At 38.8% G+C, this 20,994-nt stretch overlaps 2 protein-coding genes across 6 annotated transcripts in view; one reads left to right on the top strand and one right to left on the bottom strand.

Moving 5' to 3' along the window:
* LOC111512315 (alkaline phosphatase) overlaps positions 1 to 20,994 on the top strand; it is a 952,023-nt gene that overhangs the window by 5,961 nt on the left and 925,068 nt on the right. The gene's annotated exons all lie outside the window — the stretch shown is intronic.
* LOC111513746 (equilibrative nucleoside transporter 3) overlaps positions 1 to 20,994 on the bottom strand; it is a 57,941-nt gene that overhangs the window by 13,585 nt on the left and 23,362 nt on the right. For 3 of the 5 annotated variants that reach the window (XM_074178169.1, XM_074178168.1, XM_074178170.1), the window contains 2 exons: positions 7,750 to 7,901; positions 274 to 520 (listed from right to left, as the gene is read on the bottom strand). The exons of 1 other annotated variant lie outside the window; for it this stretch is intronic. In XM_074178169.1, the coding sequence (XP_074034270.1) occupies positions 274 to 520; positions 7,750 to 7,901 (399 nt within the window). The remainder of the gene's footprint in view (positions 1 to 273; positions 521 to 7,749; positions 7,902 to 20,994) is intronic. One more of the 5 variants, XM_074178171.1, reaches the window with a different exon arrangement.

The following is a 20,994-nucleotide window of genomic DNA, read 5'->3' as shown; positions in this document are numbered from 1 at the left end:
ATTGAACGCAAAAATTTGACATACAGTTGTGACGTCTTACATATGCAACATTTCAAATGAATTTCAACAATTGAAAAATATTACAGCATGGTATCATTTATTCCGAGTTCTTTTTCTTAAATTTTGTGTATACAAGTAAACGTGATTTGAAATTTGAATGAAATTTCGAAAATGAAATTAGAAATACAAAATTTTCATATTATTTGCCACTACTCCCGTTTGTATCATTCCTTACATTTTTCTGAGAGAAATCAAATTGCCAAAAGTACTCACATGAATCTGTATCAACGACAACAAATATTGTAAAAAGTATGAAAGTCGCAGTTAAAATGGAGAGGGTGCTCAACAAACGGAATCTCACGTCAAGTTTGTGTCCAAACATTGAAACCAATACAGTTGTCACCAGAGTGGGAATGGAATGAATAATGGAACTGATTGATGCAAAATTCGTCTGCAAATATGTTTTGTTCCTTGGGTCATAGTGATCTTGAGTGATATCCCTGAATTTGAACATCCAGTACTGTAAAGAAAAAAATTCATCGAAGTATTTTTTGAATTGTCACTGTACTGTCAAATGTAAATAAAAAAAATACTCATTACCAGAAAATAAAGAACTGGAAATACAGGCAATGGCATAATCATTCCAATTTGTCCACTGGGGTTTGAATACATAGTAGCATAACGCGAAGGGTTTACTTCAAGTGTTGGTGGCACCATTTCAAACATTATCGTTGGCTATTTTTCAAAAACGCTATGTCGTTCACAGCTGAAGTGAAAAATATCAAGTGAACAGATTCGCGAAATGATTAGAATGGTGTTCACTCAAAGTCTATTTTTCCAATGAGACGATAATAAAATTTCTCCCGGTGAACATTCTTTTGAAGATTATGTTGAAAATATTCATTTTTTTTTTTGTTTTGAGGAACAAATTTTTGGGCGAGAGGTGAATATCGTTATAATAACGTCATGAAAAATATGCATTCAAGCAATAACTTGGAATCAATAAACACGCGTCGTTTATTTATGTTAATCCACCCAGGAAAGTTTCTTCAATCACCTGGAACGTGCTAACTTGTTTATCGATTCGCGCGTCGGGAAACAGCATTTCTGTTTCGGTGAGGACACAGTGTTTTGAATAGATCAATTCCAGTCAGGTATTCAACATTCACTTATCAAGTATCAAAAACTGAAATAGGTCCATATCCAGAATGAAGTCAAACACTAATTGAAGAAGAATTATAAAAGACACATACATTTTTACGAAGACGAAAATTCCGAAATAATACGAAAATCGACAGAAACGATAGAAAATAAGATTTTTTCATTGAAAGCAGTTCATGATGAATTCGTCTAAGTAATTGGTTATCAAGGTGGTAGAGAAACTTTGAGTTGAGAAATGTATACATTGGATTTTCGTTGAAAAATTTTTTGAGAAAAACTGATGAAACGTCAGCTTATTAGACTACTTATAATTCAATCCGTCAGGAGAATGCATCTATTCAGAGAAGAAGATTTCCCAATAGCTCATATGAACCAGATATACATTCACTTACACAAATTCACGACAAAGGATGGTGCAATGGAACTATAAAAGACTGCCAGTACATCGCCCAGACCTGAATCCTTTTTGGCCAATTTCAGTTGTGTTTCAGGTCATTGAATATTTTGAGCACTTTTCCAAAAACATAATTTCGTCAAATAAAAGACTTGATGCCAGCGAAGTAGATATGTATTTCATATTAAATGTTCGTGTTTCACTGATAGGTCGTGTACTGTATTGCTCTCACATCACTGAATATTTCACAGTTTATATTTCCTAAAAAATAGTTTCTTCGTGATGGTCAGATACTTAAAGTGAGACTCCCTTGTCGATCAAGCAGCTATCAACAATAAAAACAAGTGAGCCCTATATTTCGTACTTTCACTTAGCTGGATTTGAAATTGAGTGAGGTACCTAAGGGTCATAATCCTATATCGAAAGTGGTATGTTGGAGATTTTTAGATTCAGTGATCTTTCACTGTTGTATGAACCCCCAAGAGACGAATTTAGATGTAAGGAGTGAACTCTCAATGGTCGATCTGTATAATTTACTTCTCAAAGCCAACGAAAAGCAAACAGAAGTTCTGAAGGCGGCTGAAATCCAGAAAAATGCTAGATCGTTCACATTCGAAGTGGAACAGCTATCGTTGAAAGTAGAGAAGTTGACATTGAACACTTAGTATTTGGAAAGAAGAACAGGAAAAAATAACATCTTAGTCTTTGTAGTGAGAAACTTGCCTTTAGGAAATGAGTTGGAAAAAACTTTGGAGATACTGAACATTGCACTTGATACCAACATAAAAGAAGAATATCTCAATGATTTGTATAGACTAGGGACACAAAGTGACTCCCCTATCGTCATTGAGTTCATATCCTTCTTGAACAAATCCACTCTATTCCAACACAAGGATAAGCTGTAGCAACTGCAATCTAAAGGTATAGCCATTGTTAACGATCAGTGTTCAGAAGACCGACAGAACCAAAAGTTGTTCAGAATTCATTTGAAAAACGCAAGATCCCAAAACTTGAAAGCCATTATCAAGGGGTCGAAACTGATTATCAACAATCAAGAATATAGCATTGAGGACTTAAAGAGAATTGAGCTGAGTTCGGAAACAGAAACTGAAGTCGGCTCAGAAGACGAACACTCGGTTAACAAACGAAGGAAGGTCAATTCAAATTTGAAGTATTCTCAACCAACATCGGTCACTATACGAAACCGCTGGTAGAAAATATCTCAACGCTCGAACCTAATTTTTCCCATTCCATTCAACTTTATTTTCAATTTGTTCTTGTTTTTGAATTGGACATGTACGGAACAGACATGCATATATCAAGAAGTTGCAATATAAATAGTTTCAAAAATGAAATGGTGATTGGGCATACAAATATCAGATCTTTGAATACGGGGTTTGATGAATTTGTTCATTATGTGGTTAAGTATGTTGTTGACATTCTTACAGTAAGCAGAACTTGGCTACTTCCTGATAATCCAGATGAAAGATATAATATAGAAGGTAGAGAAGGAGGTGTGGCTCTATGCATCAAAACGGGAATAAAATTTGTTGAATTTGCTCATGATCTAGGGTTTGATATTGAAGTGAAATGCATAACCCATACATTGAATGAACTAAAAGCTCTTCTTTGTGTTATATATAGATCACCGACCGATAGTCACTTTCTATCTGAATTCGATCATTTTTCATCACATCCATCCATCCTTTGAAAGTATACTAGTGTAGGGGGAACTAAATTTAAACTTGCTTGGTAGGTCTCCGATGAAAGATGAACTATTACAAATTGTAAATGTTTACGATATGAAGCAGATTGTAAATATTCCTACCAAAAGGAATGATCATTCCAGCACCTTGATAGACCTAATATTTGCAACTTCTAGTACTAATATTACTTTCGAAGGGTGTGCAGACTTATCAAACGTTTCTGAGCATTATATGATAACAGTTACACTTGAGAGTTCTAAAACAAGAAAACCAACAAAATTTATCATATATCGAAATCATAAAAAAATTGATACTGCCGGCTTCAACAGGTATTGTCAGAATTTAAGTTGGAATGACATCCTCAATGGAAATTTGGAGCTATTCATTAAGCTAGTTCTAGGCCTGGCTAATAGTCATGCTTTCCTGAAAAAAGTACATATTCATGAGAAACCCTTTACGCTATGGATAACTGATGTTATAAAAATCATGATAAATTATCGGGACAAAGCCAAACGTAAATATCTTAATAATAAAACACTGACTAACTTCGAATATTATAAACAGCTTAGGAACTACACTAACCAATCAATCAGAAGAGAGAAAGAGGCATATTTTATGTATATTTCCTTACCTCACAATCAGAAAATATTCTGGCAAGCGGCAAATAACCTGAACTTCACCAAAATAAACATTCTTCCATTCTTGAGCAGTTACTAGACGTTGAGAGTTTGAATAGTTATTTCATAAATAGCTCTAGTAACTCTAGTTTACCAAATACAAATATAATCTACTACTATACCACTCAAAAACATTTAAATGTACCTGATGCAGATTTCAAGGGCATTGCAATTTTTGAAATATGCAAAATTATGAATAATATAAAAACTAATGTTGTGATGGAATATACTTAAAAATTTTGAAGCTATTGATTCTTGTGAATATCCTGAATTCTGTAAAAAATCTATAATTTTATCTACCAGTAGCAAAAACAGCTGCAACCAACAGATTTTAATGATCTGAGGCCTATCATCATCCTTCATGTAACCAATTTCGAAAATCATCAAACGTCACGTTCACACCCAAATCAGTAACTATTTAGAAGCAAATACTTCACTCAACTTGAAACAATCTGCGTTCAAGAAAAAATAGTATAAGTACTGCACTTATCAATATCGTAGATGATGCAAGAATGGCGATTGAAAACCAAAAAGTGAATTCTCTGACACTATCAGTCACTTCGTATTTTTAACAAAGCTCCGATATCTAGGTCTATCCTCTGGTAGTGTCAACTGGGTGAGAAGTTCCTCCGATTCTCAATCACAGTGTGTATCTACAATAAAAAAACGAATGTATAGTTAGATCCTCTATGAAAACCATTGAACGAGGAGTTTCACAAGGTTCTATTTTGGGGCCCATTTTTTCCTCAATTTATATTTTTGACATGGATTGTAGTACCCATCATTGCGAGTTATATCAATATGCTGATGATTCTCGGGTGACTTTTCAATTCCCACCCAAATATCATAGAAATGCAGAAAATAACATAAACGAAGACCAAGAGGCAATAAAAAAATATTCTGACTCCCACTGCTTGAGAATTGATCCAAGTAAATCCCAAGTTTTGTTCATTGGCCCCTCAAGCGCACTTTCGTATTTAGAACAAACAAATATGCAAATAAAATTATCAAATGATATAATAAATTCAGTAAACGTAGTCAAAAATTTTGGCGTTCATCTGGATAGCTCCTTAACTTTCTCCAAACACAATTCCCAAAAACGAAAAATCGCTTTCATGAGACTGAAGCACTTATATAACTATGAAAATGTTATCGCTCCCAGTATGAAATATAAACTTTGTAGGAGTGTAATACTCAGCTTATTCGACCATGCCGATGTAGAGTATACACATTCTGTTGCTGCATCTACAGCGAAGCAAATTCAACACGTTCAAAACTCCTGTATGCGTTACTCCTTCAATATACCATCTCGAGAACAGATTACTGCGTACCTAAATAGCCATCCTGAGCTCAATATGGAGAAACGACGGGTACTCCATTTCTACACTCTAATTCACTAAATTGTAAATCAAAACCAGCCAATCTACCTAGCAAAAAAGCTCAAGCTTTCTTATCATAAATCTTTTACTTGTGTAGCCGTACAACGTTTAATTGGTTCATCTATTGAAATAAAAAAAATTGAATACCACAAATTCAAAAAAGAAATCAAACTCAAACTACTGAATGAACGAAGACTCTTCAGATTAACTCTTTTCAAAGCAAAACTGCAATAGAAAAACTGATAATACGATTATCTATATACAGGGCTTCTCATGATGAGCGTTAATTAGCCGTTTCTGACAAACCATTCACCGGATCAACCTGAAAAGTTCACAGTATGCATAAATCAATATGACCTACACGCCTAAAATATTTCAGATGAAGCGGCGTTGTCGCTTCTACTATAAAGTAGCGGCTTCTTTGATTTTTCAAATTGAACACCCCGTATATAATATCATTTTATGATTTATTATCACTTTTTCAACAAATTCATATACCATTTCTCTATACCTATCTATTACCGTTCAGAAGATATAAATAAATTTCGATATTTTTTTTACCAAACATGAACTTTTATAAATGCTGATAATCTTGAACTCTCTTGCACTAAAACGATCAAATTTGAAATGGAGTGGAGAGATACTATGAGAATCTTCACTTCGAGTCATTTTTCCATTTGACTCATACAGGGTCTTCAAAAAATGCAGATACTTTGATCTCATGAAAAAATTAGTGGAACTCAATTTTTTCAGATGGAACACCCTGTATATTTCAACATTTTTGAGCTCTACATCTAATTTTAGATTAACTTCGTTCAGATAATACTATTTCTATTTTGAACCGTTTTCGAGATAAACTGTTTCAAACGGAAACTGACGTGGTTTTCTTGCTCGTTTTTTTGAATTCATCACTTATTTTGGATATTCAACATTTTTTTCATACTTAGTAATTTTTTTTTTGATCCAGTTCTTTAACTGTCTCAAATTAGTCAATTCGAAATTGGTATGTACCTACCTTAGAAAAAGTTAAAATTTGTATACATTGAGGTATTGGTCTCAAACGTACAACAGTACACATTAATATTTTTCAATAGTGTGCTTTGGAAAAATAAATAAACCAATTATTTAACGTCAGACTTTCATTGGTGGTTTTGACTGATTGTGCTAGCTACCAATTATAATAGAATAATGTCAAGATTAGGTTACAGTAATGAAGATTTCTTGAATTTATTAATAATTTATGGTGAGTGCAAGAGAATTGCAAGTAGAACATGCCGAGTATTTCATGAAAGATATCCACAACTTCCGAAACCGAATAATAATGTGATAAATCGACTACTAAAAAACTGTAGGTTGAATGGAACCTTCCGTCCAAAAATCATTCGTAAGAAGACTAAAATGGATGATGATGACAATGGTATAACAGTTTTGGGATACTTTCATGCATTTCCAAATGCTTCTCTGCACGGGGCTGAAAGGGAGATAGGTATACCCTACTTGACAATTTGTCGAATTCTTAATAAGCATAAATCGCATCCCTATAAGTTCTACTGTGTCCAACATTTGAAAGAGACTGATTTACCTCGTAGACTGGAATTCTTTGAATGGTTACTTGTCAAGACTCAAGAGAATGAACATTTCCTTGGCAATATCATATGGACAGATGAGGCCAAGTTCATAAAAAATGGAGTTTTCAATAGACACATCAGTCATTATTGGGCGCCAGAAAATCCCCATGTTGTCCACCAAAGGGGTTTTCAAGAAAGATGGCAATTCAATGTATTTTGTGTCATAAAGGATGAGTCAATTTTTTATATCGAGTTTTATGATAATAATTTGAATGCATCAGAATATGAAGATTTACAGAGGAATGGATTTCAAATGATTTTAAATAATAGACCAGGAAGAGAACGTGTATGGTACCAAATGCATGGTGCTCCACCCCATAATTCTCATTCAGTCAGCAAAGCTTTAACCGAAATCTTCGAAGACAGATGGATTGGTAATAATGGACCTTTTCGTTGGCTTCCTGGAACACCAGATGACAATCCATTAGACTATTTCGTGTGGGGTTTCATTAAAAATATGGTTTACTCTACTCCAATAACAACAATGGAAGATATGAAATCGAGAGTTACAACCTTTCATCCCCAGTGGTGGCACCCCAGATGAAATATCCAAATATTTTTCTTATCGCAAATCTACAACATAAATTGATCCTATATACAGAATTTCAGCCTCCGAAAATATAGTAATACGGAAAAACCGTGGCAAATAGCTAACTTTATTTCAAAAACGCCTTGTGTCCCCCGCGGCTGGCGCCCCAGTTGGAATATTTGAAAATCCTTTCTTATTGCAGATCTGCAACATAAAACAAACCTACATACGAAATTTCAGCCTAAGTAAATGAAATGTATTCGAAAAACACTTACATCAGTAGCGGTGAGAAAGAAACTTCCTGGAACCATTCCTCCAAATCCTAAGAAGAAGAACACGAATAAAACTAAATTGAATCTATCCTTCGGTGGAATTTTTTTTGGATTTTCGTTAATTTGGGATAAACGAAGCTCAGACAACAGTGATGCTGTAAAATAAATAATAATAATTATAATGGCAATGATTATTATGATAATAATTATTATAGAAATGATAATTATGATAATAATAATAATAATAATGAAAATTATAAGCGGGGATGACCGCTAACACCCTTGGCCTTTGGTGAGTTGCGCCACCACTCACCCGAGCAACTGGTGCAAAACCGGACCGGCAGTCTAGGCGCACCCGGGAAGGAGAGCACTATTCTTTCTCCGGTGCCACCCGGTGGACCCAACACTTGGTTCCTAGCAATCGAGGAAGGGGTCCCCACAATCGACCCGCTCGGAGGGGTCAGAGGCGAGGTGGTGGGGCCCATAACGATGATTTGCCTACCCATGACAACCCTAGCAACGACAACGAACGCTTTGAGTGAACGCATGAGCTGAGAGATAACCTTATGCTTTGCTAAGAGAGTAGTGAGCCTGCGCTAAGCCCCCGCCCATCCTGCTAACTAAGTGGTAGAAGTGACAGTTCTACTACCCGTTGGCACGGCTGGAGAGGAGACCCGCATCATGCCACCAATGGAGTCAATCAGAACACGCAGGGCTCTCCACAGAATCAGGCCCCTGATGTCACAAGAACTGGCTTGTTTGAAAGCGGAGGTTCATAGTGTTCTAACAGAAGAGGCTGACATCTGGCAAATAGTACAAATAGTACACCGCCATGTATAACGTCGTGTAATTGCTTTCCGAATCGGAAGGACGAAATCCCGGCCATGCAGTTCGGATGATTGAACGGCGTGTACACAAGATGAAGGCTGAGATCACGTCGGCGAGACAACACGCGTCTGGTATCCAATCTGTGATGGTTTACAGGGCGGCCAATGGGCCTCTCACGCCTGCAGTGCAGCGAATAGCCGCCATTCTACGACGTATCCATCACAGTTTAAGTCAAGGTGTGCTGCTAACCACCAAACAGCACTGCTTTGATAGGATACGAATGCTAGTGGCTGCTAAGAAGTCACTAGTGAGGTGAGCGAGAAGTATCGCGGAAAATCTTAGGTTCCGCGAGAAACCTTCTCGCTTATTCCAAGAGCCTCCACTGGTTGTGGATAATCCGCCTACCGTTGATCAGGTGGAATCCTTCTGGAAGGACATCTATGAACACTCGCAGCCACTCAACTCAGACACTCCAGCCCTAACGTAGTTCGAAGCTTTCAAAAGAGAGCTTCGACAACCTGAGCTCAATGAACTGCGCAACCTGATACCTCCGGATGACGTTTGAAGAGTCCTTGTGGGTTCCAAGAACTTTGCTGCTCCAGGCCCAGATGGGCTGAACACTTATTGGTGTGAAAAACTACCAAGCACCTACCGCCCACTCATGGCTGGACGGAGAGCAGCCGATTCCGGATTGGTTTGTCGAGGGGTGGACCGTTGTTATCCCGAAAAGCGGAGATTTTTCGATTCCTAAGAATCACAGACTGATAACATGCCTGAATTCGTGTGATGAGTTGTTTACAAGCATTTTATGCACACGAATTCTCACCGCAGTTGACCGAGTGTTCGAACCGATATATGAGCAAAGAGGGTCGAAGAGAGGAGTCGCTGGGTGTAAAGAGAACCTGCTCATCGATAGGTGTATAACGCAGGACTCGATAAAATATAAGCGTAACCTCTCTATGGCCTGGATCGATTACCGTAAGGTATTTGATACAATTTCGCATGAGCTCATCTTGCATTTGCCCAGATGCCTTGCGGTACCCGACAAAATATTGAGATGCATTGAACAACTGATACCACTTTCGCGAACTCGCTTCACCATTACAACAGGTAAAGCAAGAGTCCAAACAGGGTGGGTCACTTTCAGAAGGGGTGTATTTCAGGATTATTTCCTCAGTCCCCTTCTCTTCTGCATCTCACTATTGCCATTATCCGTTGCGCTCAGAAATATTCGAGGGTATAACTGTGGCACCCCTGAAATCCAAAGGCACGAGGTCATCCATTTGTTTTATATGGATGATCTTGAACTTTATGCCTCTGGAGAGAAGGATCTCCATCAGTCCTTGAGAGTGGTGGAAGAGTACACGCATGCTGTCGGTATGAAATTCGGGATATACAAATGTGCTATGGTCCATCTCAAAAGAGAACGATGCGGGGACTACGGAGAGGGTCTGCAGCTCGTAGATATAAGCATCCTACACCATCTGGATGCCGGAAAGACGTATACTTACCTCGGGGTGAAACAACGCCACTCACAAGAGATAACATCAGTGAGAAACTCTCTCCGCTGCAAATATCAGCACAAACTTCGACAGATCTGATCAACTGTCGAGGAAGAACAAAGTTGCTGCAACAAATATGTTTGCCATTCCAATCTTACTTTACTCGTTTGCAGTAGTGAAGTGGACTCTGGAGGAGCTGTATCAACTCGACGTAAATACCCAAAAAATGATGCATCTCTATAGAAGTTTGCTTCCCAAATCGTCCGTTCCACGGTTGTAATTCCCCCGACAACAGGGAGGCCGTGGACTTTTGAGTTTGGAGTGTCTACATGACAGAATGGTACTGAATACAGCCTGTAAAGTCGTCAGGAGTTCGGATCCCCTTCTCTGCATAGTCCGTGACCATGAGAGAGCAGAAATTGGAGCATTTTTCTTTAGGGCAGCTGACCACAACTCTGTCATCGAGTTGGAACCCGTTCAGCAAAACGCTAAGATAAAAGACTCAGAGATCACTTTACTTCTGCGGAAACACGAGGATAAGCCAATGCATGAGGTCTTCTTCCATAACATTGGAGACCTTGGCTCATCAAAGCGCCTGACGTTCGCTTTTCTCAGGTCGACTTCAGTCGGAAACTGAGGGGTCCATCATGCCAAGATGGTTTCTTAAACACCTTAGTCTACCGCAGTCGTGTAAAGGGTAGAGAGGCTCCTGACATGATGTACAGGGCCTGCCGCGAGGCGCTCGAGACCCTAATGCACTTGCTATCAACATGTCCAGCATATGCAGTCTCGGCCTATATCCAACGACATAACGCGGCCCTAAGAGTGCTATGTTATTCACTTGTAAGACAATGCATAGAAGTTTCTTCAAAATATAGAAAAAAATCGAACTGAAACAACTACTTCTAAACAGAAGAACATTGAATCACTTGAACGTTACTTTTTCTCATTTATCCAAATATTCGTAATGAAATTCAAAGAGATACTATCAACTTAAACACTACACAACGTGATATATGAAATATTTCTTATATAAAATATATTCGCATGAAACTCCGGGTCAACTTCTGTTATACCTACATGATCTTTATATCTCAGTGAAGAGTTTTCATTTTCGTGTAATTCAATGTGCATATGGAAGTAGTTGTTTCAAAAAAGTTTACCTCAGGTTTTGTATGATGTAGAAGTTGAAAGTGAAAAGTCTTTTCCAAGGAACGATAATGATAATAATAATAATAATTAATTCCTCATGAGACCAAATATTGATTTGGAATAGTCCAGAAACAACTTACACTGAAGATCAAACAAGTTCACAAGAAGTGACACCGGTGTTGCCCTACGTTCCGGGGGATATTGAATCCGTTGTGGGGCAAGAGAAATGCCAAATTTATTGGAACTATTCGTTCCACACCCTCAGGCTCATAAAAGCCAATGATCCTGATGTAGTCCTTCTCGACCACCAGAGAAAAATGATATTTGGAGTGGAGTTTTCAGCTCCTGGCGAGACAAATATCGTCAGAAAAGAGGAGGAAAAACGGATAAAATATCGAAATTTTCTCTTCGAACTCCGCGGACTCTATCCAGATCACTCTGTCAAGATGGTTGTTCTGATTATTGGAGTCCTTGGTGGAATGATGCCCTCTCTACTCTCGAATATTAAAATCACACCGGCTTGCCGCACTGAGGCAGAAATCTTAGCCGCAGATGCAGAAAGCTGTCATTCTTGGCTCACTGCGCTTGCTTAGGGCAAATGATTATCGGACCCAATGATCGCTTAACCCACGGTGTGAGGAGAAGTCATTGGTTTATAATGCTGCTGTGCCCTCCCGAATGTATCGAGCCTTCGGGGGATAGGGCCTGACCAGCGCACCCTACGGTGAGAAAAAAAATAAATAAACAGGGTTGGCCACACCTAGGGACTCATCCGAGCAATTGGTTTGAAACCGCAGTCAGGCGCATCCGGGAGAAAGAATTCTATTTTAATAACACGATAGACCTAAAACTTGGTTTCTGGTAATCGAATAAGGGACCTCCGCAATCACAATCGACACACGCGAATGGGTCAAAGGCAACGGACGCTTCGAGTGGAAGCTTTGGCTGATAGATAGCCTTATGCATTGCTACGTGAGTAGTAATCCCGCGTGAAGGGATTGGCAAGGTACATGGCAAGAACGCACGTTCTGTGATGTAAAACACATCCATAGTATGCCGACTTTTTTGCCCGAAATCTTCAGCGGCAGGGCTATATCGCTCCTTCCCAGCCTACTAACGAATTGGTAGAAGTGACAGTTCTACCACTCGGTGGCACGGCTGGAGACGAGACTCGCATCATGCCACCAATGGAGATGATCAGAAAACGCAGGGCGCCCTACAGAATTATGCCTTTGAAATCACAAGATATGGCTTGTTTGAATGCAGAGGTTCATAGTATTCTTACAGAAGAGGTTGATATCCAGCAAACTGAAACCGCCGTGTATTGTCCCTTTCCGATTGGAAGGATGAAATTCCGGCCTTGCATTTCGGCCTTCAATAGCGTATACACAAGATGGGGGTTAAGATGACGTCGGCGAAACAACTCCGTCTTACGATTAGTTGTAAATAGTTGAACCCTGATTATTAAATTGGGACAACTCTATTTGTGAAACACTCGATGTATAGTTCCAGCCGACTCGGTAAGTTTTTTTGAAAGAAAAAAAATGGAAGGTTTTTTTTTCGTCGGTCCGCTCTGAGGCATCCGTGAGTGGAACTGAAGGATAACGTTCGGAAGATTTCATTTCAGGCAAATTCTGAGTTTCGAATATGAAATTACATCTTTTGACGGATATAAACCTGCCGTGCCTTGTTGTGATATGGTGATTGGGTAATTCTGCTGTGGAGCGATCTTGCAATATCCTTATTATCGATTGGTATGAATTTTATCGAATGAATTATTTCTTCCGGACCGTTTAAAAACATCTCCGGCAATGTTAGGGCTGTCGAGCATTGTGAGGTAAGCATATAGTTTTGTCACTCATTATTTCATTTTGCCGCGGATGTATCGCGAAATCAATTATTTACGAGGATACCATTTTTTAGATGTTTTTATCTGATATGGTTAATCGAAATTTCGCCCGGACGGTGCTATCTTTGAGAGCACGTCGAAGTGGATGGGGTCAAACCTTTTGGAACTTTATTGCTTTGTACGTAGCGACTAAACCGCAAATTTTCCGAAATCATATGGATAGTGGTGTTCCTATTTCGACCGTGTGGACGTGGAATTACGAGCTTTACACGAATTTGCGTAGTAGCGGGCCATAGGAATTCACACATCACTAACAGCTAGATAAGTACCGAGTAGAAGTTTTATTAATGGTGTTGTTTTTGCGGGATTCTGACATTATTGTTTACGAAAGCAATTAACCTCGCTGAATAGGTGTTTCCGAATAGTTTTGTCTTCGCCTTTATATAAGCGTTTAGTTTTTAGTATAAGTAAAGAATAAATCCGTTGAACAGACGTATTTTGGGGAAGCAACATTCTTCGTTTTTATTCTTGTTCCTTTGTCGTATTCCACTTTGCTGTTTTCGCGTATCTGGATTGTTTAGTAGTTTCATTTCAGGTTTAGGCTAGTTGGTGCACATGAAATCACTTGGCGCCCTTGTTATAATTTTTTTGTACATATTTATACTTATCTGTCGGAATCAACTCACAGCCCTAACGAGCAAGTACATTACTTGCCGTACACAAAAAAAGGACAGAAGTGTTATTCCTAATGTTTTAGAAATAAATGTCTGATAGTTAATTTTTTTTATTATTGAATCTAATGTAATAACGGGTCTCGTATCAAATGTGGGCGGCCAACAGGCCTTTCACGCTCGCAGTGCGGCGTGAAAAACATATCCATCACACTTTGAGTTAAAACGTGCTGCTGACCACCAAACAGCACTACCTTGATAGGATACAAATGCTATTGGCTGTTGAGAAATCAATAGTTAGGTGAGCGAGAAGTATCGCGGAAAACCTGAGGTTCCTCAAGAAACCTTCTCGCTTATCCCAAGAGTATTCTCGTGGTGAAGGTGAAATCCTCCTGTAAGGATATCTATGAAAACTCGCAGATAATCAGCTTGGACACTTCAGCATTTCGAAGCTTACAGCATAGAGCTCCCACAGTCTGAGCTCAAAGAGCTTCGCAATCCGATGATCCCGAATGACGTTCGAAGTGCCTTTGTGGGTTCCAAAAAATCTGCTGCTCCAAGCTCAGATGGTTAGTCGAGAAGTAGACCGCTCACATCCCCAGAAGCGGAGATCCGTAAATTCCTAAAAAGCACAGACCGATGACATGCCTCAATTTGTGTTTTACGTTGTTCACCAGCATCCTATACACACGAATACTCAACACAGTTGACCGAGCCTTCGAACGAATATATGAGCAGAGATGGTCCAACAGAGGAGTCGCTGGATGTGAAGAGAACCTGCTCATTAATAGACGTTTGAGGCAAGACCCGATACAGTATAAACGTAACCTCTCTATTGCCTGAATCGATTATCGCAAGGCATTTGTTACAACATCGCATGATCTCATCTTGCATTTGCTCAGATGCCTTGTGGTACAGAATAATGAGATGCCTTGGACAACTGATATCACTCACTTCACCATAAAATCTGGTCATGCCAGGGTCCAAAAAAGGTGGGTCACTTCCAGAAGGGGTGTATTTCAGTGCGATTTCCTCAGTCTCCTTCTCTTCTTCATGTCACTATTGTAAATTCATTTGATAGATAAGAGCGCGGTGGAATTACAGAAATAACATGTGTGTCATACAGGGTGTCTTATCGTTTAAGAAAAAACATGTACGGGGTGTTTCAAATACGTCAGCGCGTAAAATAATGATATAATAATAATAATGAACGAAAAATCAGATTGAAGAAAAAACATGGCCACAGACATTAAAAAAAAATATGCCTGTCATACAGGGTGTCTCATCGTTTGAGAAAAAACATGTACAGGTTGTCTCAAATATGTCAGCGTGGAAAATAGTAGTATAATAGTAATGATGAATGTAAATCTGATTGAAGAAAAAACATGGCCACGGGCGTTGAAGAAAAAAACATGGCTGCTGCCATACAGGGTGTCTCATCGTTTAGAAAAAAAAAACATGTACAGGGTGTACGTCGGCGTGGAAAATAATGGTATAATAATAATGAATGAAAAATCGGATTAAAGAAAAAACATGACGTCAATGTGTACAGGGTGTCTCAAAATACATCATTTAAAAAAAATTTAACGAGGCTCTATGGTTTTGACGTGTGATTCTTCAATGTGTACAGGGTGTCTCATTCAGGGAAAAAATATGTCAGGTGCGGGGGCCTAACGTTTTAGCGTGCGATCCCAATGGGAAACGTTGGAAAATGGAGCAATGGGGGTATTCAGTAATGACATTTCAAAATACGTCAGATGCGTTTTTTCGTGTTAGTTGGGAAATGGGGGAGTGAGGGGCAACGAACAAACGGGGCATTGGGGGGTTTGGAGAGATTTCAAAACGTTGTCACCATCATCAGGTGTTGAGGTTAGGTCGAAAAAATAAATAAAACATTTCGAATAGACATTTATTACACATTTTAATTTTGGTAACATATCACAAAGCCATTTGTATAGAATATCTGCGTTTCGGAGACTGCAATTATATTTGGTTCGGTTGTGAATGTGATGCATACAAGGTGAGACACCTTCGTTGTTGTTATTGACGAATGTCGGAAACATCCATGTCGTATTATCATAGTCCTCCAAATTCACGACGCGTGTAGGTATATCCAACTCGTGAAATTTCGCTGCTAGATAGTCACGTTTTTGATGACCTCGCACATAAACGATATCGATACCTTGTAGATTTTTCAAGAGGATGGCATCCAATTGATTGTATTCCACAGAACCAGGAAATACCCCAATCCGTGAACGTTTTGCTCCAAGTAACAGGCGGTACGACAATCTTCTTTACTCAAACAGGAAAATGGTATGTTTGGCAACAGTAAAAAGTTACTACATTGACTTCCAATCCTAATAGCTATCTCCTTAGGATGGAATTGTTGCTCGATGATGAAACCTTGAATATCTACGACAGCTATCCTCATGTTGACTCTTCGATTGATACTGCAGCAAAATCACATGTTTAGTTCCATTTCTTGATAATTTCGCTGAGTGGGAGGTGTTCAATGACAGTGTCGGGCACAATGATATAATAGGCTCGTTTATTTTGTGGAAATCCCTCGGATGCTTCGATTTCAAGTTTTACATCAACACCGGAACTTTTGATGCTTTCATCCCTTCTAGAGCAATCGATGAGGAAGAGAGTTTTTTATACAATGATGTTGTATGAGATGATTATGTTGATTAGTCATTTTATAGGTAAGACCGAATTGTGCGTAGTTGAAATATGCTTGCAAGAAATTCATTTTCCCAAAATTCAGATGCATATTTTCTTTGGGATAATTTTCACCGTTCAGAGTCAACGTTATATTGGTGATATTTATATGGTTGAATTGCGTTGGATCATTGTTGACTTTGGTGTAATCGCGATCTTTTTGGAAACATACAATCACATAGCGAGGGCTTTCGAGAAACGAAGAAGTCTTGGCGGCCCATATTTCATTTTATGCACCTTGTGTGAGAGCAGGCAGCATATGGAATTCCCATTTTCTGAACGTTATAAGAATAGGAGTGTCGGCTTGGATAGCTTTCAAAAGTTGCAATTTGATTTGATCATGAGGGAAGATTCGTTTGACTTTCAGTTCGATATTTTCAATGTTCAGCTTAACTTCCGTCTTTGATGCTACTGTACCAGCAGTCTCATCTATTTTGAAACAGTTGCTATCATCTCCAGCTCGTACTAATCGGATGGTGTGTTTACCATAGGAAACACATTGATAATCATTGAAAATATTCAAGAAATGTTTGATAAGTATAAGTATGTTGAACGTTAAAGATGTATTTTGAATGATGCCAAAGCTGTTGTGGTATTTCCATCCTGAGGTAGCCAAGTGTTTGATATCTTCATCAGTGTAGGTGAGATAGCCTCTGACAGTACTAACGATTTCAACTTCACGAACTGCTTCCAATTCTTTACCATTTTGCTCATAGGTAGCAGATTGAAACATGAAACCAGCAGCATTGTTTACGAAGGTCACCCGACCATCTCCTTTAATTCTCTCAACTTTTCCGCTGATGAATAGCAGGCTATCGTACAAAGCATCATAGGCATCGGATTGGTTATTGTTGATTTCAATAACATCATTATTGCGAAAAGATTTTACATACGGGTAGTAGGTCCGCCATTCTACTTTTTGTATGGATTCATCGTTTTATGGTTTCCGGAAAATGTTGAACACTTGATTGGACAACATGATAGCCAAGAGATTCCAAAAATAATTTATTCACCGTTGACAGTTGTTGACGCTGTTTGAAAGTCTTGGTGAAGACTGACGTGGGACTGGGTGATGAGTTATTCTTATAGATAGTTAACACCATATTTTCGCTTTAATTCCAAGCGAACTATTATTTCTTCGTTTCTGAAATCAATGAACCTAGAATTTTGGTCAAGAACTCGCAATGTAATGTTGTTCATTTCGTTCGTATGAGAAATGGGTGGATAAATAAGATGATTGGGTGTTTCGTTAATTGCGTAACCAGGATCACCATCGACGGCAAATTCGTATATCGTATGAGATGGTGTGTCGTTATAGAAGGCTCCAAACGTAATGTGTATGGTACGTACTATAATGATATCCACAGGTAGATCGGATGCGCAATGCAAGTTGGGTTTGAGAAGAGTAGATGAAAAGCCCAGTATGCGAGCCAAGCTATTTGCAGGTCGGAAATCAATCGAGTGTTTCAAACAAAATATTTCGCTTTTCAACGTATTATTGTTCGGTTCCAGATAGAAAAATTCCTGGGGAATTTCCTTGTACGTTTTAGGCACAATATATTTGCTTATTAAAGCTTCAATGTCACCAATTTCGTAAGATCCAGAAGGGATATCGATATTTTTTGTTTAGTTTTGTCGTCGTTTTCGTAATAATAGAATTTCGTGCCTTCTTCAATGTTCGGTATACTGTTGTATGAATGGAAACTGAACAAAGTCAAACTGTATTCTGAATCGGAATCCAATCGAATGGGTGGATTGAAATCGATGGAAAGTATCAAAGAACGACTCGTTAGAGTTAATATCATAGACATGACTGATACATTTCCCACATGTACACACCTTAAATAATGAAATGAGAACAACAACACCAATATTTTGAATCATTTATTCACACAATAATAACATTTTTTTTGTGAGCTAACAGGACCATAAAACATTGCATAATGTAGCGATGACACCACCTCATGTCGATAATGGATGAAACATGGTAAACGAATCTGCAAAGCGAATCGATGTTGGTAGTCCTTTTGTAATCTATGCCAAACATCCAATGATTCCCAAGGTTCAGCATTCTCAATCAAATAGTCAATCGATAGAGTTTTCAATTCAGCATCGGTTAAATCCCGTATCCCTCTAACCATTTTTGCAGACATTATGAAGTAGAAAGTGAAGGCACAGATGTCCGCAATTACTCTGGTCATAACTTTGATACTTTGTTATATGTAATCGTTATACCCCTTCCAAAATATAGCACCAATTCCATCGGAGGTTTGAGATTACCGAAACTATCAAAATATTGTACAGCATTGCCGTTTTTAATGTAAGCTACCCAATGAGTGCCTTTATTCAATCGAGAATCCAAGTTCAATACAGCACATTCTCGCGGCCAAGGACCACAAGTTGGCAACGCATCACGTATAAAGACTCCACGAAAATGTGGTATTTTCAATTGATGGGCACACTTTTGAATTTCCGAATCATATAATGCTCTATGGGGTAGCTTCAACAGGAGTTTTTTTGTTGCTTTCGCAAGTAGAGGCCTCGTCCTTTGCGTTGATGTTGTTTTTTTAGAAACAGACCAAATCCCCGTGGTGTTTTGCGCAAGTACAAACCGTAACCCAAATGTTCCATAGCTTTATTGTGGCGTTGATCTTTTTCGAGTTTCTTTTTGACATTTTTTACGTCTATCAGTGTTTTTGCGATGGCGCTCGCTCCGCCTACCAACGAACCCAAAGCTGAAAGGCCTGCAAATATGGGTATTAGTGGTAGGATTCCTCCAGATTTTGCTTCGAATGGAATAACTCGCGGTATACGTATCTTCTTACGTCCTCCAGCTTTATGGACGGCCATTTTTGCCCTCTTTAGAGCCGATGCCGCAGATTTTTTCACGTCGTTCGTCGTAGGCTTCCAGTTTTTAATTATATTCTGCAAAATGCTGCGTCGAAATGATTTCACACCCATTTCTAATTTCCGTTTGGACTTCATTACTCCGGTGACGAATAGAGCGCTCGCCTTCTCGCCAAGTGTTGCGTCTTTAGATTTCAGTCGTTGCCACGCCTTTTCTTCGAGAACTTTATCAGCTCGATGTCTAGCTTCAAGAGACGTATCTTGCGAATATGCCAATCTCGTATTGTTTACAAGCCGAGTCTAGTGGATCAATACCAGGATCGCCTCGTGCAAGGCGTTCTTGTAGTTTCGTACCAGGACCGCAATACTGATAGCCAGGTAAGTGTAATTCAAATGGTAACTTATTGATTAGTGTATTGACGATACCTTCTCCGTGATAAGTCAACATTTGGAATGATGGATGACGTCAATGTGCACGCTACATATTAAAGTGAATCTACCGATCATCGATCAGAACATGGAAGTCGTTCCGCAAGACAATACATTACCCATTGACAATTTGTACTATTTGGATGATGGCGTCAAGTATCGAAATAAACATGGCAAGTTGTTGCCAAATTCGTTTCGCGCCATCATATGTGGTCCGTCAGGGTGTGGAAAAACCAACACAGCATAATCGATATCATTTCATCCGAATGGAGCCAAATTTGAAAATGTCTACGTGTACTCAAAGTCATTGAATCAACCCAAGTATCAGTTGCTTCGAGAGATATTGGAAAAAACCAAAGGAGTCGGTTATTTCTCATTTCGAGACAACGAAGAAATTCTCAGTCCAGAGGCGGCTAAACGAAATTCCATATTCATATTCGATGATGTAGCCTGCGATGGTCAGCAGAAAATTCGCGAATATTATTCCATGTACCGTCATAAGGACATTGATGCCATCTATCTGTGTCAGACATATTCCAAGATACCCAAACAATTGATACGCGACAATTGCAACATGCTTATATTGTTTAAGCAAGACGAAATGAATTTGAAACATGTATTCGACGAACACGTATCTCCAGACATGTCTTCCGATGAATTCAAGAGAATGTGTGCCGAATGTTGGCGCGACAAGTATGGAACTTTTATCATTGTCAAAGATGTGATTTGAATAAGGGGCGATATTGAAAAGGCTTCGACAAATACATAAGTGTATGTGAATAGAGATGGAAACGTTATTTGTCAATATGAAACCGCTCAGTAAAGAAGTCGATGTTGTACGCAAGAACAAAATTAACGAAATTTCAAAAAGTATAAGAAAAAAGTATCTAGCTCTAAAATTGAGAAAGTCTGAAGAGGATGAGTCGTTGCAAAAGTTTTTTCAACCTATATCGAAACCACTGAAAGATATAGCTGAAATCTCTGAAAAATTGGTAGTAAACCATTTGAGACAACGTAGTGGTGTCAGTAAGAAGGAAGAGAAGGAGGAAATGAAGAAGGAGCCGTTCGATCAATCTCGAGCATTTGAAGAAACACAATTCTTACCACTTGAAGATGTTGCTGAAACGGGAAAGGATTATGATGAGGTATTCCACGAGTCACCTTCACCACCACCATCAATGGAAAATATTTCAGAGGAGAGTATGATGGAGTATCTGGAGCAATATCCGCCCATATCGCACAAATATGT

This window comes from Leptinotarsa decemlineata, unplaced genomic scaffold (genome assembly GCF_025532065.1).
Source record: "Leptinotarsa decemlineata unplaced genomic scaffold, Ldec_3_MD MMD2_tig00003557_RagTag_RagTag, whole genome shotgun sequence".
NCBI lineage: Eukaryota > Metazoa > Arthropoda > Insecta > Coleoptera > Chrysomelidae > Leptinotarsa > Leptinotarsa decemlineata.
Note: the sequence above shows the minus strand (reverse complement) of the source record. Positions and strands in the feature narration are given on the sequence as shown.